This window comes from Lagopus muta, chromosome 1, assembly GCF_023343835.1.
Source record: "Lagopus muta isolate bLagMut1 chromosome 1, bLagMut1 primary, whole genome shotgun sequence".
Lineage (NCBI taxonomy): Eukaryota > Metazoa > Chordata > Aves > Galliformes > Phasianidae > Lagopus > Lagopus muta.
Genome location: NC_064433.1, coordinates 12,810,394 through 12,835,077, shown reverse-complemented (window position 1 = coordinate 12,835,077; position 24,684 = coordinate 12,810,394). Strand labels below are relative to the sequence as shown.

Genomic DNA, 24,684 nt, shown 5'->3' with positions numbered 1-24,684 from the left:
TGAGAACAAAGCAATGATTAATATGCCATAGGCACAGTCACATCTTTCAAAATGGCAAAGCCCAACATCACTTGCTGCTTCTAAAACATGCACAAACAGCATCTATATTTCAACAAGTAAATATCTCTTAGTTTGGATTGGTTTGGTTGTTTATTTAAAAACCAATTTGGTGTCAGTACTCAAGTGTGGTCACTTGAAAGATGAGGGGCTTGAACATTGAGATCAGGTAGTTCTCCTGGACAGAAATATCTTTGAAACTCCAACCTTGTGTGAGATGAAAGCAAGGATTCACAAACCTGCCATTCCTCCAAGGCTGTCTTCTGTTCTAGGGAAAACTGGAATGTGTTTTCTAAATATGTTTCTATTCCTACAACATTCTGCTATGCTGAACTCCATTCCAAGCTAATGAGATCTTTCTCTAACATTCAGGACTGTTTGTGCCATACACGTTTCAATTCCTGTCCTCTGTAAATTAGTATTTCACACAAATTGTCTTTCTTGACTTCTTTTGATGCTTTTCCTTGCAAGTTTCCCTGACAGTGCTAACAAATAGTCACATTTCTGGATGTTATTTTTTGTCTGACTCGGTTTTAACTGATGCATACAAAACTGTGGGGCATAAGCTCTTTTCCAAAGTTGTGCTATAAAGTAATGTCATTAAACCAAGGAAATTTTTCAGAAAAACATAAAGAAACAAGAAAAAAATAATCTTTTTCTTTCTTTCTTTCTTTTAAACTGGGTTTATTTTCTACATTTATCCTCACTTGCTCACCACCTCTCAGCACAGAGAGTGATTGACATTTTACTTTTGGACTACTCCAGTAGGCATTGTTCAGACAGTGCAGCCTTCTGCTTGGAGACTCAGGACAGTGAATGAAGCAAGCAAGGGATCTTTCACACCTTAGCTGGTATAACACTCCCATGCTTGGTTTTGGCTTGTGCTGTCTCCCAGATGTTACCTTCAAGGAATACACAGGCATGGATGGGCCGAGATCTGTTTCCAGTAAGCAGAAGGAATGACTCCACTCTGCAGGGAGGAAAAAGTTTACCCAGCTGGATGCAAACTCTGCTGTGTCATTTGTTGTCAAGGCCTGAGAATGGTCCTTGGCCTAATTTGGTTGCTGTCACAACCCCAGCATGTTAAAACTGCCCACCTCATCAGTCCCTTCAACCATCCCAAATCTTTTCAGACAGTTCTCATTGTGTTCCATTTTATTGCCTTAGTGGATTTTTGTTAAGCACTTTATTCATAAGGATAGGCATTTAGATAAAGTTTGCTGTAGTTTACAATAAATGTTGTTGCTGCTCACATACAAGCTCATGTTGGATGTTTATCAAGCTACAAATAAAGTATATTCTTTTCTGCAGGAATTTTTCTTTGGTAGACTTGAGGTCTACTAAAATTAATAGCAAACTCTATAATTCTATGATCTCTGCTGGTAAAAGTACTCTAATTCATAGCTGCTCAGACAAAATAAAAAGGCAGTGAAATGAAGAAATGTGATATCATGAAGGCTACTATGTAGGTCCTGATTTAGGTTCTCTGGTGGATTCAGTCCCTGGGGAGGACAGTGTAGTTAAGCACTGATATGCTCACTCCACTTTGGTGGAATCAGGCTCATCTCCTCAATGAGCACTTGTGGAAACTTGCCTATGTCCAGTAAGAAGTGGTTCCTCTTCCTTCTCCAATCTTTTGAAGCTTGTCAGAATTTTTGTTTTGTTTTGTTTCTTGCTGCGCTGAAGTGGCTGTTGCTCGTTTGAAAGCACATGGCTGGTTGCAGACGCAGCTGGAGCTGGCTATTGAGATAGGAGGCAAGCTGAGAGATAAGCCACCAAATTTGTGTGTTTCAGTTCCAAAGAAGACAGCAAAAGACAAAAAAAAAAATGCTGTTAGCAAGGCCAAACGCCCCTTAGGAGATTAATTGGATCCACTGGAATGTATTTATCTGTGTTGGACTGTAAGGAAGGGTGTTGAACAGGATAAATTCCTGACTGCATTTCAATATCTGCAGTGACAGCTCTGAGTGTGAGCATGGTGTTGCAAGTAAGCATGGCTAGGGTATGACACTGGTGGCCAAGTCTGCTAAACACACAAAGCACTGCTGTGCTCTGGGCGCTGTTAAAGGTCTGTGGGCCCCAACACCCCACAGCTAATCAGGAGGAGAGATGAAACCTTCCTTCAGTAATGCTTCTTGGATCTTTACTTCTAAAGAGCAGAGAGCAATCTCATCTTTCACTGGATGCTTCGTATATTTTGTAGATTTGACCATAAATTACTGTTGTCTTTTGAGGTTACCTTCTGCCAGGTTTTCTTGTTTTCTCTGATTGTTTTGGTCTAAGTTTGAATGTGCAAGCTCAAAAGCTAAAGCTGAGATGGGAGCCATCTTCAGTAGTCTTATAGTTCAAGTTGATTTCAGCCCAGACAGTAGTATCTGAGATGTGTGATTCACCATCATGGACGTTTCCAGTAAATCCTGAAAACATCCCAATGCCAGTATCCTGATAACATCAGCTTCTGTTATAAAAGATGTGCTGAGGTTTGTAAACTCATCTTTTTTTTTTTCTTGTTTTTTTTCTTTTTCTTTTTTAAATGATCCTCAAGTGGATTCCAAGTGTGTTTTGTCTCCAAGGCACCCAAGTCAGCATGATCCTGTTTTAGCTATGTTGCCTCACTTTTCAATATATTGATACCACGCAGTCATGCCTACTTGTGATAGTTAAGCAGCAGGTCATTACAACTCATTTCAGTTTCTCAGAAACACGACAGAACTTAGCAGAAGAGGAAGCTTACAAAGAAAAGAGTGGGAGAACTCAACATTCACTTTCAGAAAATACTCTGAAAATGTGTCCATAAAACTTTGTGACCTTTCCCCATACCCTGAGCACACCAGGGCTATGAACATCCTAGACCTGTGAGTCCTTCCTGAACATGTGTTGCTGAGGGTGACTGAGCACAGGAGACATATGGGCAGGCCTAGGAGTTTGGCAAAAAGAAATGTTGATTAAGCTATTCCAAACCTCCAGTTCCAGAGCAGATTTCCAAACTTCTGAATACTCTGTTAATTAATAGGAATGGCATTGGATGGTCTTTTTTCAAAACAAGTATCTTAATATTTCTATATATTTTTGTTGGTTTTAATTGCTTGTACTGAAATGAACTGTTTTTTCCTCTTTTGATTTATCTTGTTCTTGAGGAACTTACTGTCTGAAGCAGATGAAGAGTATTTGTCTGCAGAAAGAAGGGTGATTGTCTAGCTATGCCAGTGTGAAAATGACAAATGGAAATTGCTGTACCTCTATACTGGGCAAAGATACATGAACCTAGTTGTTTCTGACAAGACTCTTCTTTTTGAGTAAGATATAGCAAGGCACGTTTTGGTTTGTGGGCCAAACCCAGCCTTCTAGCCAGCTGCTTTGCCTCGCAGGAGCCACTTACCTGCCACATCTTCCTGGGAAGAGACCTGCCAAATCTTCCTGGCTTCCAGCTGCACCTCAGCTCTGAGCCTTTCCTGCTTCTCTGCAGGTGGGTGGAGAAGGGAGGAGAGGTGAATACAGCAGAGTAGGGTGCAGAAAACCTGTCCACTGACTCCCTTTAGTGAGAATGTGATCACTACATAAGGAGACATCTTAACATCAATAGGACTGGACTTAGACCATGCATGGAATTGCTCTTGTTTTGTTGGTATTTTTTTGTTTGCTTTTTTGTTTGTTTGTTTTTAATAATCACTGTTTTAATTCAAATAGTAATAACTCAGATTCAATGGCTTGGAGTTCCTTGGAACTTGGTTTGACGGTTGTGTTGAGCTGTTTGGGCAGCTGAGCAGAGCTGTGGGCAGCAATGCTGAGCAGGCAGTTTTTTGCATGCCAGTTCCCTGTGGCTCAGAAGTGTGGTGTAGTGTGGCAGGGAGCCAGATTTAGCACTGAGCTAGCATCAAAACACCAGGGGTGTTTCCTGCCTCCTAGAAAGAAAAAATTTGGTCTTCACAGGTCACTGTGATATGCACATTAGTAAAAGAAATGGAGATTGACCCATTAGATGCCAAAGAATAGAAACAGCTTTGGCTGATTCTTTCTTGTTCAGATTTTACGCTGCCATTGATACATCATTACTTTCAGAAGAGCAGGCGAGGTTGTATCATGCTCACTGCAGAGTACTGGAAGCATCAACAGTTTCCAATAATATAGAGGAATAGTTCAGTGTGTGCAAGTTAAATAACTCATTAAGAAAATCAGTCATCACCAGAGTAACCGATGTTATACAAACATCATGAAATGTCCCAGAAAGACAACAGTGATACAAATTATACCAGTCAGTCAAAATAAGCAAGGTGTTTTGAGCACCAGCCTTTGGATATGAGTCTGTAATTGGAAATGATTTGTAAAACCACACGTTGTAGACTGTTACTACATCACAGAACAAGTTTCATCCCATTGTTTTTTTTGCAAAGGGAAGGTGCACTATAACCTTCCTTGCACCTGTCCTGCTTGTACAGGAAGCAGAAAAAAAAAACATTTATTTCATGGGAAATAATATTCTAATCTCACTATGGTTTTTCCTTTGGTTGAATAATGGACCTCAGACCAGAAGCCCTAGTAGCCAAATCCACAGAATTTAGAATTTTAATTTTGTCATTGTACCTTCACTTGCTAAGAAACTTCCTACAGGGAACAATTTTATCCAGACTGCATCTATCCTTCTATTTGCTATCTTTTCAAAGTCTAAAAACTTGGAAAACCTACAATACCCTTTCCCAGAAAGACACAATATCTAATTTATGGCTCCATTGAAAACGCTGTTTTAATTAATTTCCTTCATTTTATTTCTTGTTCCTCTGCTTCTCACATTTCATCTGTTTGCATTGCCTAGATTTTAATTAAAAAAAACCCTCCTCTCTGAGGAGCAATATGAAGTGGCAAAAATAATCACTTAAAATATTACAGTCATTAAAAAATTGGCTGCGGTCAAAGCCATGCATTTTCAATTTGCTGACAAACTATATTTTTGTTTCCTTTTAAAGCATGTTTTGTATTTGGATAGCATGTGCCAACCAGCCTGGCTATCAGAGATGCTCCTCCAGCTGAGTGGGCTGTGTGACAACTCCTTAATGGGGGAAATTGATGGCTCTCTGCTCATGTAGAGGTGAAGGCATACTGGGCAGATTTCTTTCCATCTGCCACCAGCCCTTCGCAAGCTGGCACTGTCCAAATGCCCAACACAATCATTCCAATGCAAAAAACATTGCCAGAAAATAAATTGTGGGGCTACAGCTGTCTGGAAGAATCATCGGGGCCATTAGGCCCAGGAGAGATAATATGAAGAGGTGCATCAGTGTTTGCCTCTGATAAAAGCCTAATTAAATGATGGTAAAGATGACTGTAAATACTTTGAAGGCACAGAGGTGAAAAGCATTTTCATGAGAATGCGGATGAACCTTGGGAAGATGATATGCAACATCTCAGCCAAAAAACCTATTACACCAAAGAATTTCATACGGATGTTTCCTGTTGATTTCCTGTTTTTCTAAATGGCACAGATCTATCATTTAGTTGCCCTCTGTTTCTGCTCTCCAAGAAGTTCTGTACTGCAGAGCCAAGAGGTATTTATTGATTCAAAAATTTCACTTGAATACTTGACTTGGTACAGAAACTGATTTTGATGAACTTCAGAGCTTCTTTTTACATTCCCAATCTTTGCCTTTACATTTTCTAACAGTATTTAGGTCTGCATCCTCAACTGTGACTGCAGCATAGACTGATCTGCTTGCAGAACTAGCTTGTGCTCCATCACATGGCAGAGGGAAGTGCAGACCTCCGGAAGTCCCTCCCATCCAACAGGTCACACAGAGTAGAGCAGATGTCTCCTAATGCAGTGCTCTCATGCAATTCTTTAAAAATATGGACATTCTTCAGGCATGTCAGCAGGATGTAGGACCTCAAATCTTACTTAGGTCCCAGAAAATACTTAGATGCTACTGTAAATTAGTCTGTTTTTATTTATGAAAACATAAGTAGGTCCAATTGGAAGGCATCTGCTTCACCAAATCCAGTTTCCCTGCTTTTGCTTTGTCCTAATTAAAACCCTTCTGTGTCTCAGGTGATTAGCAGGCTTTCCTAAAAGCAACTACAGGGAAAAGGTGAAAGCTGGAGATACAAGATGTAGAATTTAAAGAGTATAGAGTAGGAGAAAGAGGATGAATCAGATGCAGACTTTTGACTGGTTGGTATTGAAACCATGCACCACTGTCTGCTATAGTCTGTATCTTCCAATTACAAGCTAATACCTTCATATTATACAGTAAGAGGTTCACCAGAATAATCCGACTTGCTGCTTCTCATAGAAATGTTGGCTAAGAACTGTATTCACAGACTGGAAATACGTATAGGTAATTTAATTATTTCATTTTAGAGGAATGCTTTCTCTATCTGATCTAATATTTGCTAGTCCAGCTAATAGTGAAAGCCATTCACCAGCTAAGTGTTTGGCTTGTTTAAGGCATAGCTGCTGCACACTGCTTTTTCATGGGGTACAGTCTGGTACTGTATTATAAAACTGCTGCAATATAAGGAATTGACTTGATACATCAATTTATCTTTAGTAGAATTTCAGAATGAGATCTGTTAAACTAGAAGGGAATAAATCAGCAATTTCATCACCAAAAACAAAAGTAATTTTTGTACCATTGTAGCAACGAGGAGCCCTGAGCAGTGGGTATACTAGACACAAAACAAAATGAAAGTGTGTCCCAGAAAAACCACCATCCATTTGTAAAGCAAGAGATCAGCTGAGGCTGGGAAGATGAGGGAATGAAAGGAAGCATGCAAGAGAGAACAGTGCCCATGCTGGTAAGCAGTGTATTTTTCAATGTGATCAGTGATAAGTTTTGTTGAGGAAAGTGCTAAGGAGATGCCTGAAGGACATCATCAGGTGAGGAATTTTCCAGGTAGAATGGGCAAAGGAATACAAGTTTGGTCATCTCACCTGCAAATGAAGGGGCAGATAGCAGCAGTCAGGGAAAAGTGAGCCAAGAGGTGGTGGAGGTAGATGAAGGTAAGATATCACAGTGCCTCCAGAGTAGGTGAAAAGCAGTAATACTGTAACTATACAGCAGACAAACTTTAGAAATGGAAAATTCAGAGTGAATATTAGATTGAAAGTAAATACAAGCATGCTGAGCTATGGGAATGTATCCGGACAATTTTCATTTTGCTCTATTCATGATAAGTAATAGTTTAACAATTGCAGCTAGTGAATAATAGTACTGGTAGTGCCAGACTAAATTAGACTGATTTTTTTTCCCTTGGGATGACCACAGTCCCTGAACAGTTCTTGGCTTCTTTCCATTTGGCAGCAGTGAGTGTTGTTTGTTTAGGAATACACCAGTATACTTATGGCAGGCGTACAGTCCCACTCCTGTTGCAAACAATAGGAAACAGCTACTCTTGTGAAGTGTCAACGCTGAAGAGTCTCAAGGATCACGTGCTCTGTTTTGTAGGTGATTTGGGAGAAAGCTTTGTTTAATGAAGGTTATCAGATTTGTCAAAGGATTTTTTCTCTAAATTAATTTTTCCTCACAAATTAGTTAACCTTTCAGTGTTGTAATTTGTGCAAGGACACGTTAAATATTCCTTATGCTTATAATCCCTCATTAAATACAAAATTGAACTCTGCTGTAGTACTGGACCTTCTGCTGATGCTTCCATGGTAACAAGAAGAGAAATTTCCTACAAGTTGCTGCCATTTTGCCTTTTTAGTTACCATATTTTACTAAATAACTTAATTTGTTCAGATCTTTAAAATCATTTACATGTAAATAAAAATAAAACAGAGAGCAAATTGCATCTGATATTCATAAGAGAGAACGCTACGTCTGCGTAAGAGAGATCTGCAGTATCTCCAATTTAGGAAAGAACTTAATTGCATTAGTTTCAAAAAAGAGTACATGTTGATTTCAGATAAAAAAATCTTTTTTTTTAATCACCTTTTTTTTTAAATTAAAAAAAAAAAAGAGAAACCTGTGAAATTTAGTCCTTCAAAACTGAACAGTTTACCACTGGAAGTGTAAAGTCATTAATTCAGGAAAAAGCACAGTACTTGAGTTCTTCATTACTAAAGTCTTGGATTCAAACTGTGGGTTGAACCCAAGAGAAAATGAGTCTCATGGTTTCAGTTCAGACTCTGATCTGTTCAAACTCTATTGCAAAACCACAAAATAATCCAGCAATCAGCAGCCTCTTGGATGCTGAACAGGACTGATGAGGTAGTTGGGAGTGATGCCAACAAGGAATCAACTCTTTTGGAGCTTCCTTTGCCTCTGGAAGATTTTGATGTTGTTTGCCCCCCCCTGCAGCCCGTTGGGTGAAAAAGAGCAGTAAAAGCAGCAACAGACAGAAACTGCTTGGAAAATGAAAAGGAAAAGATGGAAGCAGGGAGCTAAGGGTGACCCGGAGGGTGATGATTATAAAGACAGGGAGATGTGGCTGGCAGCTGGGAGAGGATGCAGGTACAGCTCATGCAGGTGGGTGCTTCTCTCCCATCGGCATGCCCTTAAGGTCCCAAATGGTGGTACTGAGCAAAAAGAAAACAATGGCCTTCTCTCAGAACTTTGGTAGAAGCTTTGCATGTGTTCTGAGCGTCTTTCTTACCTCCTTTAAAGATAATGAGCTTCTATGACTGTTTTTGTTGTTGTGTAGAATAACAAAAGCAGTTAAATTCCAGTTTGAACTTTTCCTCTGCAGAGCTGTTTCACATGAGGTTCAAAGCTAACTTGGTCAGAGGTTGATTTGAGCCATATGTTACGTGGTTAATTAACACATAAAATCAGCATAAAAATACATATTCATTGATTTTGTGTAGCTTTTTACAAAGCATAAAGGTAATTTTATAGAATTAATGAAATAAGTGATGCTTCTGTATCCTTTTGAGCATTCATAAAATGCTGATTGTACACAACTATACATAATTACATATTTGCCCTTTTGCCAAGCTGCCCATTGATTTATGTTGACAAACTAAGTGGAAACTACCAGACACTTTGGTAAATACTGTTAGACAGCAGAAGGACATACCAAGTGAAATGATAACAGGCCTATATCTGTTTTGTGTATTTTAATAGGTGGCTTTAATCAGCAAAAGATTACTAACGACATGTCCCAATATCAAGTATACACTTACATATAAATGAGTAGCTGAGAAATAAGTACAGCCTACAAAGGATTTTCCAAAGCTTTTGTGCAATTGTACGTTGCAATTGTACGTTGCTAGTTCCATAGGGTCTATTTGTTTATTAAGAGATGAAAGGTTACTTATAAATTTGAATTATCAGAAGTTTTAGCCCAAATATTTATTTCTCTTGTATTCACTTGGCTGCTTGAAGATAATAGGGGTTTTGTGGTAGATTGATTGACAGATGAAGGCTATTTCATTCCTGTTCAGCAAGCAGAGTATTCTGAAAACCAAGGAGCAAAATTATTTTTAGAATTCTGATATTAGCAATACCTATGAGCATTAATGCAAAATAGTGAACAAAAGCCATTTCTTAGTTACAAATAACTGCACGGTACACACTGTTTTTCAAACTGAGATAAAATATAAAACTGTTTCACTATTTTTTTCTAGTTATAAAATATTTTTATAACCATAGAGTAAGTATAATTGTGACAAAATCTATGTAATTTCTGATAATTTCTCAGCACTGCAGCATCTTGCTATTGTTTTGACTTTCATGTAGAAGACAAATGCTTTAGGATGGATTTGTTTATTTTATCACTTGAAACAGTCCTTACGCTTAGACAGTGGGTGTCTTCAAGTGATATTTTGTCAGAGCTATTAAGTGCAGAGCTGTTGTCATACAGATGAAGGCCAGAAAGTCTTTACATTCAGATCAGATTTGAAGTACATAACTTTTTTTTTTCTAATAAAGAGTAGACACCTCTAGAAGAATTCACATTTCATTCCTAAGTATAAGTTTAATTGCTAAGTTACAGGCAAGCATTTAAAAATTATCAACAGAAGAATTTCAGTTATGTTTTTTTGCAATGACAAGTGAAAAGAGGAATAGACATAATGCAGCATTTTGTACTTTTCTCTTAAAATCACATAGATAAAGGTGTACTGGGCAGTTTTTTGCTTCTTGCTGCATTTCTTTTTTACCGAAAATTTAATTATTAACTTTTGTGGCACTGCCATGACCTTTTTAAACACAGATGAGGTGATCACCACACTTTCCCTTGGTGACTTCTGAAGGAGTTCAGAGACAAGAGCAGACTGTATAGATGGTGCTGAAAAGGTCAAAGCAATTTGGCATTATTGTATTTCTTTTTCAGATATTGAACTGTGGCAAGAAAGGAGAATTAGTCTAATTAGTCATTTCTTATTTCAGCTCATAATTCTAATGTGACCAGATTTTCTAAAGAAGTGTTTGAGATAATGATCACTTCTGTCAGAATTTGTTTTAATATGAACAATTCAATATAATACCAAGTTGTCTGTGTTAAGGACAGGTAGAGCTTCTTTAGTACCCCTTTCAACCATGCAAATTCCAGAGACTTACCAATTTATCAGATAGACATGAGGGTGAGAGTAGTACTGGCAAAAGAAGACAATCCATACTGTAACCTACATGCCATTTTGTAGTCTACATGCAATATGACCTATTCAAAGGCTCTATACGGAGTGCTGTGGTGGTCAGGGCAGTTTGAGCAGATGTGGGGCTTCATTTCATGCTGCTGAAATCATCTATGCAGAAATGCAATATGAAAAGCAGACATGTTCACGCAGGCAGACTCAGCACCCTGTGATCAACATGTTACAAGAGCTATTTGCCTACATAGCTATTTGCTGTGCTATTTGCATAAAATTACAGCAGTCTTTTCACTCATACATGTCAGCCCTGAAGTTTGCTATATGGCATTGCAGAGCAATTTTACCTTCAAATACCTCTGCTTGAAAAAATTCAAGCATGAAGATCTGACATGTTTCACAGCATGAAACTTCAACCAACAAAATATCCATATCAATAGTGATATTAAGGTTATTTGTACACACAGTTGTGATTACTGGTCCAAGGCAGACATAATAGCTTGGCTTTAAAATAGAAATAAACACACAAAGGTTTGGTACATGTCTTTTCTAAGCAAACACAATTTCACAATGGTTTGAAGTGCATTTGTAGGGAAGTAGATATGAGGTTGGGAAACAATCACATTGGGGTAGGCCAAGAAAGAGGAAAGGTGATGGTCCATTCGTTGTCTGTATTTCATCTGAGACATTAGTGAGTCATTTGTTAATTTGCAGCTTGCTCTGAGCTCAGGTGGTGTGTGAGCAGGATAGCTGCCCTTGCCAACCACTGTAACATCCCCTACTCTGTGCTCCTTTTGTCTACAGCACAGCTGCCAATCAGATGGAAACTCCATCTATTTCCATGGGACAGAAGGCAGTGAGTTCAATTTTGCCACAACTCGGGATGTGGACCTTTCTACAGAGGATGCCCAGGAGCAGTGGGCAGAAGAATTTGAGAGCCAGCCCAAAGGGTGAGTGCCTGGGAAGGGCTGGGAGCTCTGTGCCAGGGACTGGGAAGCTGGGTAGATGTTACTAGGAGAAATAGCAACACCGTAACAAATAATTGGAGATGTTGGGACAAGCAAGTCAGGAAAGCCCAGACGGAACAGCCTCCTGACCATTCTGTCACCAAAATTTTCAGTGTTTCAATGAAAAAAATTGTGCTTGCATGACATTTTTTGAAATGTCTTTTGTTGCACATGAGAGCTGCTAACAATCTGTATCAAATCAGATTCCTCCCAAACTCAGCCTCTCCCTGCAGCTGCTGTGGGCCACACTTTGGCAGCCCATCCAGGACAGCACCATAGGAAGTCATGCCACTTTTACTGAAACATAAGTGAGCTTTTCAAAAATAAAAGTGGCCTGGTAAAGAGCTACAACTTTATATTCTGTCATTTTGTATACTCAAAATTCTGCATAAATTCTGACCAAATAAAAAGAAAATAAAAACTTCAATATGGTTTTAATTCTTTTTTATTTTTAAGAAAAGGAATTCCAGTAGTGGCTGTAATCCCTGAGATATGAGAAACACACACTACTGGTTTAGCGGTCTCTGCTGAATGTTGGTTTTAACCTACAAAGTACTTCAGATCATTAGCAACTGATTCAAATGCTGTTTGTGCTGTGCTGAAAGCAAAGAGCACTGTTTGAGAAATACGTTCTAATGCAAGCTGTAAACACTTGGATTATTTGGGACTTACAGAAACAGTATTCCTCGTGGACTCCTTCGCAGTTTGGCGAACCAGCCCAGGACGTGCTGGATGCTGAACTATTGTTGCTATGTCCTTTCAGCAATTTCAAGCAAATAAAATGCATATGTATGTGCTATGTGTTAGGTGACCATGTGGGATATATCTGAGATGTTGTCTCAGTCTGTTTCCATCTTGAAAAAGCAGGATGTGTATGTGACCTCAGGACATCTGCCCTGCCTATAGCTCCTTGCTCTGCTGGGCCAGGTAGCAGTTAATTCGAGCCAGGCTCCTCTTTTTCAGTGGTTCCTAATCAGGGCTCCTCCTTCCTTGATAATTAGTAAACTATAAAAAAAATTACAGTAGTTCTGCACTTGAGTACAAATCTTGAAGTCAGTTATTTGTACCAAAGTGACAAAGTGCACAGTTTCTGCAAATAATACATTTTGGGTTTCACGCAGCATCAGACTCCAGCTGCAGCTACCACTGCTCTCAGCCGGGAGCAGGGCAGATACTTCTTGCATCCCATTCACAGGAACTTGATCCTGATTTTGTTTTTTAATTTTCAAATTTAAAAAAAAAAAAAAAAAAAACACTTTTTTATTTTCAAATTTTATTCTGTATGTGAAACTTCTTTTTTTCTACTGTTGCTATAGGAACAGAGGCTTATATCACATGCAGTCATGAATAAGCAAACACTGAATTCTGTTGAGGTTACAGAAAGCAACTTCATCATATAAAACTAATTAACATTGTCCCTCTTGCACCATTTCTGTGGGGCTTTGTTTTGGGAATTGTACAGAACTGTAAATACAAGTGCTTCCTTGATTTCTTCCTAGAGAAAAATTTCTGAATGCTCTTTGAACTGTATTTTAAATATTGTTCACTGTATTGAAACTGTCACATGAAGAACAGATTACAAGGTGCAATTATCCACAGCAGGCCTGAGCAGAAAATAAAAATTCTGTTTTGTGAAAAAGTGTAAGATTTAGAAGACTGGTGGTTTGTTTTCTGTATTGGAAAGAAAATAGGCTTTTCAGGATGTTGTTCAAAATAAAAGGGAAATAGTTTAGCAAAGACAACAGATTCCTGGGGTATAAAATATTCCATGTCCACCTCTGCTGGCAACAGGGTGGAGCAGAAGTAAAGCATCTCTCTCTGACATCCAAACTGGATATTCAGCCTCCTGCATCTCTGCTCACAAACTCTTCATGGGATCAGAAGATCTTTCCTCAAGAACTATGTCTTTGCAAAAACTTTTATTAAAGGTAGTCAACATTTTCCGACCCAAATTCCCTGTTCCTATGTCATTTCTGATACTCAAGAGTTGCAGAGTGTTTGAGGGCTGCTCTGAAAATAATGCCCCCCCATTTTATGATGTTAGCCCATAATAATCTTGATCCTAACCCTAACCCTAATCTTAATCAGAAGTGAATGTTGATGACATAGCAGTAGAGGTTGAACCTTCCCACCAATATTCCATTACACGTTGTTGCTGTGTGATAGATGGCAGCAGAAGGGCAGTCTGGCAAAATGGTGTCTGACATGGAAGTGCAGGTGAAGCAAAGGTGTTTTATTGAATTCCTCCATGATGTAAAAATTGCACTCATTGACATTCAGGAGTGCTTGCTGAACATTTACAGAGACCAACCAGAGGATGTGAGCATAGTGAGTGGTATGTTTCAGCAGTGGTGACAGTAATGTGAAAAACAAACCACATTCTGGATTGCCATGCACAGCTGTCACAGCACAATATGAAGATTGTTTTGATCAGCTCATCCACAAGAATCAGAGAATTATAATCATGGAACTGTGTACAGAACTGAATGTCAACATCAGTGCACTAGAAATGATGGTGGCAACATTGGAATACTGCAGTGTTTGTGCCAAATTGTTCCTACAAATGTTCATACAGGAACAGAAGGAACACCACATGCAGTTTGTCAGGACCTACTGAACAAATACCAGGCTGAAGGTGAAAGTTCCCTGGATCTCATCATTACCAGTGATGAGATGTGGTGCCACCACTATGAGTCACAGTCAAAACAGCAGTCCTTGGAGTGTGAAATCCCATTTAAAAAAAAAAAAAAAAATTCAGGACACAACCTGCAAAAAGTGATAGGAAAGGAGTGATCCTGACTTTCCTGGAACATGGACAAACCATCAACTCTGTCTGCTACACCACAACACTGTCTAAGCTGAAGGAACTAACTTCCAGAGTCAGGCCAGAGAAAAAGACAACCTTGCAACATGATAATGCCAGGCTCCATGCCAGTTTGAAGACTGTGGAGCACATTGCCAATCTTGGCTGGACCACCATGTAGTCTGGATTCAATGCCTTTCAACTTCCATCTGTCCAGGCTGATCAGAAATGCACTGAGTGGGCAACATTTTCCTAGCTACAACACCATCATAGCATCATAATGGGTAACCTCTGGTGCAGATTTTTACAAGCATAGCATATAGGCTCTTGTTCATCACTGGCAAAAATGCACAGATAATGATGGTGACTATGTTGAAAAATAGTGTTCTGTTGGTGAAAATTTGCTCTATCAAAGTGTTATTGTGCTTTCTGTATCTATTGTGGTTTCCATGGAAATAAATAGGAAGTGTTCTTTTTGGAGCAACCTAAGTATGTTTAGTAATCATAATATAAAGTGGAAGGAGCCTTACTGCCCTGCAGTGTAAGACTCCAGATCAACCTAATACAGTGTACTCCACTATTGACTTTTCTATTTACAGAGTTCATTAGTAAATAAGGGTTCTTTTCTTCTTTGGTATAAATAACATGGTGACTTGGTGGATTGTGCCTCTCTTCCCTTCTTTCATTTTGCACTGTAGGAAATATCTGTATCAAGAGAAAAATATGTCATTGAGGACATTGTGTATGAACAGGGACAGCTGCAGGTAGCTTTGCCTGCCTCACCTTCCTCTCAAAGAAAAAAGCAAAAGCACCCCTCATATGAGAGAGCAAAGGGAAGCTCACATGTGGATTATCCCCATTTTGCTCTGTGCCAAAAGCACTCTGAGGTGAGACATCTGAAAGCCCAACACTGAGGGCAGAGAAGCTTATTATTATTCAGAGTGATTAGTACTTTTTACATTCCCAACATAGAATAATGGAATAGGAAGGCTTAGGTTGGAAGGGACCTTAGAGCTCATTCAGTCTCAGCCCCCTGCATGGGCAGGGCTACCACCCAGCAGATCAGGCTGCCCAGGGCCCCATCTAACCTGACCTTGAGCAGTGCCAGGTATGGGACATCCACATCTTCTCTGGTCAGCTGTGCCAGTGCCTCACCACCCTCTGCGTATGGAATTTCTTCCTAACATCTAACCTAAATCTCCCCTTTTTTGTTTAAAGCCATTCCCCCTTATCCCATCACTGTTTGCCCACGTAAAAAGTCAGTTTCCCTACTGTTTGTAAGCCCCCTTCAAGTACTGGAAGGCTGCAGGCTCCAGATCTCCCTGGAGCCTTCTCTTCTTCAGGCTGAACAAGACCAGTTCCCTTGATCTTCCTTCACAGGAGAGGTGTTGCAGCCCTCTGCATATCTTCAAAGCCCTCCTCTGGACCCTCTTTAACAGCTCTGCATCCTTGTTGTGCTGGGTACTCCAGGCTTGGATGCAGTATCTGAGGACAGAGATATCTCTGGTGCCTCTAGCACACGTACTGCTACTTCGAATGTCCGTGCTCATTAAATCTAATTTAAATTTATCTATGTAGAGAAGAATTTCAACAGTCATGTAAGGGATAAATGTATCCAAATGCACTGTTCAATCAAGAAGATCTGCATCTCTGTCATGTCATCACCAAAAGATCTCTATTTATCTTTACAGACATTGTTTTCATTTATTTTTCTGTAAGAGGCAGTTATTTTATGTTGTAGAACTTTCTAGTTTCCATTATAATGCTGCCTAAAAGGAAAGGATCCCAGGAAACCTCCATGATCTGCATCATTCATGACCTCAAGTTGTTTCGTGGGTCATCAAAGAGGCTGTTTTAATTGAGCTAAATAGAGCATACAAAAGATCAATGGAGCATTGTGAGATTTTGTCATGTAAGTTAAAGTAAGCACAGCCATGTTATTCTGTGCTTGTCTTTGGCCCAAGAGACCCATTTTCAAAATTGTATTTTGATTATATTGCACATTACCTTTAAAATGTCTGCACAAATAAAATAGGGTTAGGTTAAACTCTGCTGCCATTAACATATTTATATTTGTGTCATAAAAGCTTTACAGTGACGCTAATCTTGCTAATTCCTTTGTAAATGACTGGCAGTTTTAAAGGAGGATTTTCAAGCAGGCACATTGTTAGTCTGTCACAGCTTAGGTCAGTAAGAAAACTGGCAGCTCTTAAGAAGATCTAAAAATACATTTTGAAATAGTGTGAATGGTTAAATTGATAAGCTGACTGCTAAACTGTTGAAATGGCAGTTTTTGAAATCTTTCTACTCCGCACTGGTGGTAGAGATTGTTTCTGCTAGAAGTGGACAGGAAATGGCTTTGTCATCCCTCAAAGACTTCAAATCTTAAACGTTTTCTCATTCTCTGAATCACTCTAAATGATTGGATTATCAGATATTAATGATTCTAAATGTTGCATTGCTTTACTGCCTTATATCTTTAAAATACTTCATTATTAAGTAAAACTTCAATATGAATAATGATGTATTAGACCAAAATAATGTACAATTTTTCAAGTTTCTATCGAAATATTTTAATCAAGCTTTAAAGAAACCAGAGTTTTCATGATGAAAACAGTTTCAATAGAAATATTCAATTGAAAAATTCTGCAGCAGCTCTTTTAATTATCACTGAATAAAAAATAAGAAGAAAACTGACTTTGATCATCTCATCGCACATTAGAAGAAACGCAGCAATTTTTGTTTCATTCTCTGCTCATGTATTTGTTAAAAGTGTAACCCTAAACACTCAAGAAGATGAAAAGAGCATTTTTTGTTATTGCCTACATATTTAATGGCTGGCATAGTAGATATGGAAGACGTGCTTTTTCATGTTTCATTCGTCTGTAAACATTCTATTACACAATATATAGTGTACGTATGTCTTTAAAACAGAACGTGTTTTAAACATTTTCATGCCAGAAAAATAATGAAGTAATGGAACAACACTAAATTTTTTTTTTGGTAACAGCATTAAAAGCTTAATTTTTTTAGTAATTTTAACTTTTCTACCAACTTGTTTATTATTTATATTAGTTTTGTTTTAGACTGAATTTAAAAACTAATATTGAATAAGCAAGTACATTTCTCATTACCTGATTTTGAAAAGTGCACTGTGTTGTGATTTTATTCTACTTTCTAACAGTAGCAGCAGGTACTGCTTTCTATACAAATGAACTCCTTTTGTTTTGTTTGAGTTTATCTGTAACACTGCACATTCTCTGCCCACTGTTGACCTCTCCAGGTGGGACATACTAGGTGCTGTCATTGGTACTGAGTGTGGGACGTTGGAGTCTGGCTCATCTGTGGTATTTCTCAGAGATGGAGAAAGAAAAATATGCACTCCGTACATGGACACTACTGGATATGGGAACTTACGATTTTATTTCAGTATGGGTAAGTGTGTATTCTTGATAAAATAGAAGTGGGATATGTGAGATTTAGATTTCACAATGCATGTAAGAAATATTTTAAACACTCCTTGGAAAAGGATGGCTCAGATTCATCACAGTTATGTGCCTACAAGGATGTAAGACAGACAAATCTTGGACTGAGGGTCTGCTCTTCTGACATTCACAGAAATGTGAAAACATGGCGAGCACACAAATAGCCCTCCTAAAAATATTCTTCCAGATATCACTGACTTGCAGACCTTTCTTAGCAAGATGGGGCATTCTGGGTTTAGTAGTCCTTAATAGACTTCTTTTTCCATGGATATATGTAGCCATTTTGACTGGTATAGACATTTAGTTCCAGATTAAAACAGCTACATGAAGGTGTCTCCATGTGAGGTGAGTGTCTAGTTTTCCTCTGTAATTAGAAATGTGATCAGTAAAGTTACTGAAAAAATGCATTTGGTTCAACATGAGTCACTTATGCTAGACCAGCTGAGCTATTCTCTGGACTCCACTGACTGCATGGGTTGGATATCCCTTTATATAAAACGAAGCTTACACACTTGCTGCACACATAGTTGTGGGCTTACACTTTTTCAGTCCTCAAGCAGGGCTCACAATGCAAACACAGGTTGTTGTTGCTACTGGTGGTGTCCAAGAGAACCTGAGAAGTCAACGTAGTGCTGGCAGATTTAACTGGAGACTTGGACAGCCACAACCTGCTAGAGCACCTTCCACTCAAAAGCCCTTAGTTTATTACTGTATTCAAAAGCATTTTGTTCTGATTTATTTACCCAGGGTGAGATTCATCTCTTGTGCACTAAACACACCGTTGACCATTATAGCCTTGGAAAAGGCGTCATCCCTTGTGGAAAGAACTGATGTGGTGCTAGCATCTTCTCTGGACCTTTCTTTTAGAATGAAGTGCAACTTCAGTAATTTACTAGGGCTAAAAAAGCATCTAGGAGCAAACTTGTGCTATCATTCCTTCTTCCCACTGCTGTGATCAGTACAACTGCATTAGTTTGGTGTTGTAACTGACCAGAATTACTATGGACATTGTGGCTATCGTTCAGTACCTTACAGTGTTTTTCCACAACTTTTATTTTGCACATAAAGGAAATTGCATTATGTTATTCTCTCAACACCATGTTTAGAATAGGTGAGGATTTTTGTTTAAAGGTAGAGAATAATAAAATAATAAAGGAGGAAGCAGATACTAAACTTATGACCTCCAGAAGCTACCTTCTGAAACAACAAGAAATAACAACCTGTATTTAATGAGTGGAAGGCCTCATGTTATGGCTCTAAATGGTTCCACATCTCCTCTGTGTTACGTGAATTACCAATAACACACAGGAAGAAAAGAATGCTATTTGCCAGTTCTCCCAAGCATTACAACACCTGCAAGAGAAACAGGAAAGAAATTTGCTCAACCTTCTGAACCTAGAGGAGAAGTTGTCAGCACGTACAGGCACAGAGAATAGTGTGTTTTCATTAGAAAATGAAATTTTGTTGTATTCGTACATTAAGTAGATCACAGTTTAAACGCTCCAGCAAGCAGAGAATTTGAATGAACACGTGGATATTTCTTACTGCAGTATAATAAGCATAAAAGAATGCACATCTTATCTAGATTATCTAGATTCTAGATTGCTTTGCCTATCCCATTCCAGGAACTGGGCATCTTTAGTGAAAAGACGTAGAGAAAGTAGTTTGTTTATACAACCTTCCTACTTTATGGATAGTTCAAGGAAACTTCCTCATCCTGTTTTTTGCTGCTTTTTTTTTCAATACCTGTGATACCCATGGTGCACAGGAAAATGACAGGCTTCCTGTTTCAGTTACAGATATTCTCTTTTAAAAATATTTTCCAGAACACCTGACTAGTTTGGTGATGTCCATTTTGTAACTATTATGTCATACTCATTGCACAAACTTGCCAATGTATGTGCTCTTCCAGAGAAGGTTATTAAGTGTTTTTAGATTCTACCAAATGAAACTACATGAAATCCTGCCTCATTCCAGTGAGATTACCATATCACGCACATTCTTTGTATCATAATAGATTCAATTCATTCTATTTAGGATATGGTATAGACAATAGAAGAAGCAGCACAATGAGTAAGATTTGCAGCAGTCTCTCCCCTTTCCTACTGAGAGCAAATTCTCAGCTGCCAAACTATCAGATGAGAATTGTTTGAGGCCCTCGTATATTGTGTGTGAATGCACGGTGTGAGTACTAAGTAGCAGTTTGCTGATCTCCTTCAAACAGGCAAGAACTCAGAAAGCAGAACATATTCTACATAAACAGGATTTGAAAAATACTGATAAAAATATTGTTCTAGCCATAGCATTTTCTATTTAAATTGTTTTGATAAGCAGATTAGGAGAGCTGCTTGAGGTTTTCATAATTGTCAACTCCCTTGATCTCTGACATGGTGTATCAGATCAAGTAGCTCTTATACAATATGTCCTTAGGCCTTGTCTTGTTTTGTTTCTTGAGTTAAACAACATCTGATAGTAGTTATTTTAGTAAGTTTGTCTGTGTAATACAATCCCACTTTCCAATAACAAGGACCTAGGTTAATTTTTTTCTCCCTTAAATGTGTGTTTGTATAGGGGGCACCTGTGATTCTGGAGAATCCCATGAAAATGATGTCATCCTTTATGCCAAGATTGAAGGCAGGAGGGAACACATAGTTCTTGATGCTCTGACCTATGCTGCTTACAAGGTAAATCACCTTAAACAAAGTAGATGGATAGGATGGATAAATCAATCTCAGAGGTGTGCAGTGATGGGATGAGGAGTAATGGCCTAAAACTTGAACATAGGAGGTTCTGTAGAAACATACAGAAGAAATTCTTTACGATAAAGGTGATGGAGCACTGGAACAGGTTGTCCAAAGAGGTTGTGAAGCCTCCTTCTATGGAGATAATCAAGACCCATCTGGATGCCTACCTGTGCGATCTATTGTAGGGAACCTGCATTAGCAGGGAGGTTGAACACAGTGATCTCTTGAGATCCCTTCCAAAGCCTCTGATTCTGTGATCTATTTTTAAGCCATATCATTGGTGTTGTATGTTGAATTCCACATGGGCAAATACGACTTTCCCCATCATATTATTCATACACAGCTCTTGCGGTGAAAGGATGCCTTTGCAACACAGATCTTTGGTTGTTGCTGAGCAGTGCTGCATGTTGGCTAGAGCTAGGATAACAGGCAAATGGGCAACAGGCAACAACACTCAGTCATCAGCTGAGAACTGTGCTGATTACTTCCCCTCACCAATAATTTCTCTTCTCTCCGTTCAGGGTCCTGCCAGCCACAGTCCAATGTGCAGGAGCTTTGTCCTGAGTGGGTCAGTCCTGGTGGGCTCAGTGGCTGGGAGGAAAGTTATTCAGGAATGCCTGCTTGCCTTTCCTGCACCTGGCACAGAAAATGACATGTTTTATACATTTTCTTTCCATTTTAAATACAGTAGTGTGCCCTTTTGAGACAGAGCAAAAATCAGTGTACAAATACACATGTAACGCATGCTCATGTGGATGTGTTACAGTTTCAAATGCAATGTCTTTATATATTGTGGAGGAAATTTGGTGGTACATATACAGCTGATTTTAGCCACAGATCCATGTGCATTTTCACTGTAACTGTATCATTTAGAAAAGTGATGTTTATAGTTACAGCAGGGTTTGACCTTTGTTTGGTTGAGTCATTTGCATTGTTTCATTGTACATAGTTTCCCTCCTCTCCTGGCTCTGTGTGAAACACAGGGTAGGACTTTTTCAAAACTAAGGAAACCATAATTTTAAAATAATAAAACATTAATTGGAGAATTCAGGGAGAGACAGGATCTGAAATTACGCTGAATTCATTGTGAACCTTTTTTTAAAGCAAGCAGTCTTAAAGCTGACATCCTCCTTTAACATAATAAAGGTCTAATTGCATTCCTTTCGGACAAAGGCTGGGCTTCATAAAGCAATGCTTTCATTTATTTTAGCATTACATCCTCCCCACACTTGTCGTGAACTCACTCACACCGTTACTTTCTTCTCACGTTACACTGCATTTGTTCTGTGAGCTGAGAGACTGCAAGATGAAGAAAAGTTAACAAACAAGGAGAGAAATGGGCATGTTTCATTCAGCGTATTTGAATCCACTTCTCTATTTTAAAAAGGACTTTTCCATGTAAGCCTTTTTCATATTACTTCTTTTATTTAAGCCTGATTTAATTTCTTTTAAAGGTTCCATCTTTGGTTTCTGTTGTCATTAGTCCGGACCTGCAGACTCCAGCAACCAAGTTTTGCTTGAAACAGAAGAGTCACCAAGGCCACAACAGGAATGTCTGGGCTGTGGATTACTTCCATGTCCTTCCAGTGCTCCCTTCCACAGTGACTCACATGATCCAGTTTTCCATCAATTTGGGTTGTGGAACATTTCAACCCGGTAACAGGTACAACAAGCAAGGTTTCTCTTTCAATTATCAGTATTCTGGTGCCTTTTTTTTTTTTTTACAGAATCCACTTGTGTATTTGTGGGGATTTGCTTTTTTTTTCTCAGAAAGAATGAAGCCAACTAATGACAAGTATAGGCTGCTCAAAAGTGAATGTTTCTCCTGATTTCCACAGGCCCAGGCTGATATATCTCCCATGCAATAAAGAGTCTATTGAATAGCCCCCCAGGTCAAAGTATACTTTCTGTAGTCCATTATTCTGAAATATGCCTATGATTTCAAACTGATGTTTACTCCAGTTTCTAATGGCTATTGGATTCATTTCTTAATTAAAGTGGAAGGTGTTAAAGACAGCAGCCTACCGACCTAAAGAATATTATTCATGCCACAAGCATAAATAATTCTTGTAAGAGTGGTGATAAATAGCACTTGTCTTTGAATGCCACCAGTGTGAGAACCTCACTGCTTGCAGCCTGACCAAAAAATTCTTTTGTTAGCTTCACTTCCTTGAGACATTCAATGAAGTTAAGGGGAAGTGAAAGAGAAAGAATGAAGTCATTTGCTTCTTTGTGTTTTATAAAATCATAGAAATGTTTGTGGAAAGTGACTTTCTCAGATTTAGTGAAACCTAATGAGATTACTGACAGTATAAGTCAGGTAAGACAAGGCGTTGCCTATCCATGACTTGAAAACTTCCATGGATGGACATCACCTAACTTCTCTGGGAGACATGTATGAACAAAAATCTTTCCCTAATGTCCAGTCCAATACTCTGGAGCCATATCTTTATGGACGATGTTCTTGCTATTTTGCCTGCCATCACTATTGATTCTCTGTGCAGAGAAGCTGTGGATGCTCCATTCCTGGAGATTGAATGGGGCCCTGGGCAGCCTGAGTTGGTGGGAGGCAATACTGGCAAGGTGAATCGGAACTGAATGATCTTTAAGGTCCCTTTGCACCCCAAGCCATTCTAGGATTCTATAATTCTGTGTTGGGATCTCAATTAATAGAATTTCCTTCACAGTCACCATCACCTTAGCCCTATATAGATATGAGACTATTTATCCTGATATTTTATGAGGTTTAAGTTGCTTCATATATTTTTCAGAGTAAGAGCCAAGAATTCAAAGTAGATGTCTACATATGCTTCCACATCCATGCCCCATGGCATCTTCTTCCATCTGGAAAGAGCTGCATTATTTATTTTCAGTCCTAGCAGCCATGCAGGGCAGCAGAATTCAAGAGGCAGCAAAACTGAAGGCATCACACTTATTTGTGATAGGAAGGGAAGACAGGAACATAGAATGTGAAAACTCTGACTGCAAACGCTCCTAGCTTTAAGCATACTGTATACAAAGTCTCCATCTTAAATATTCTGTTATCAAATGTGGATTAGTATATATTAAGAAATATTAGTTTCTTCGTAACAAAAGAACCACTAGGTTTCCATAACCACTATTTGTATTTCCCAAATACAGCAGCATTTCCTACCTTCTGGTCTAAAGCATTTGTAATGCCTTCATTACTGCAAAGGTGAGAGAATTGTTCTGTAGATATTCAGTAAATATAACCCTCCAAGGTATCAGAATGGTTAAATCTTAAATGAATTAATCAAAAACTCTGTAAAATATTTCAATACACACTTAAAATATCACAGTGATGGTGTACTTTAATGAAGTAATATTATCAGCAAATTGTAATGAAAAGGACAAGTTATAATTTAGTACTGAATTTATGAATTATGACTTTTATAATGTTCCATTGATATTACTTAAAATAAAACAGAATATTACAAGCTAATTATGTGGTTGAAATTGCAAGAGTATCTTAGTAGAATACTAAGTCCTTAATAAAACCAGCATTTCTTACATTACTTTTTCAAGAGCTTCAGAATGTAAGATATTTAAACATTTGCTAATACTCCAGGTTCTAAACACTATTTTGCTAAATATGCAGGGAAAAGGGAACAGAGAATTTTAGTAATAGCTTTCTAAAAAATGATTTTCTGAACTTCTAGAAGTGTGGATTTTATAACCTTTTGCCATAGACTCAGTGGATGCTCTTATGGATTTTCTGCTTCTCTAGTGTCATTATCTGCACACAGATGTTTGGGTTTACTGCTAGTCTAGGAAAGCAGAGAAGAGCAGGTTTTTCTGGAAGATATGGAGTTTTCTCATACAATTACGACCCTATGACTCATAAAACTTACCGCTGAATGCTCCAGGCTCTGTGATGTAGAGAAAGCCTCCAAAGACCATTGTGGCTGAGCAGTGTGCAGGCTCCTGCATCTCCTGGGCCTCTGCCTCCCTTGGGGCTTTTTTGGAGGAGGTCTTTCCCAGGTTCCCTCCACCCTTGCAGTTCTGTGCCAAACCTGACCATTCTCACTGTTCCATAGTTCTCTTC

General features: G+C 38.7%; 1 protein-coding gene across 2 annotated transcripts in view; it reads left to right on the top strand.

The window, feature by feature from the left end:
• RELN (reelin) overlaps nt 1–24,684 on the top strand; it is a 268,188-nt gene that overhangs the window by 149,238 nt on the left and 94,266 nt on the right. For both annotated transcript variants that reach the window (XM_048942412.1, XM_048942422.1), the window contains exons 11-14: nt 11,384–11,529; nt 17,673–17,824; nt 20,446–20,558; nt 22,073–22,281. In XM_048942412.1, coding sequence (XP_048798369.1) covers nt 11,384–11,529; nt 17,673–17,824; nt 20,446–20,558; nt 22,073–22,281 — 620 coding nt within the window. The remainder of the gene's footprint in view (nt 1–11,383; nt 11,530–17,672; nt 17,825–20,445; nt 20,559–22,072; nt 22,282–24,684) is intronic.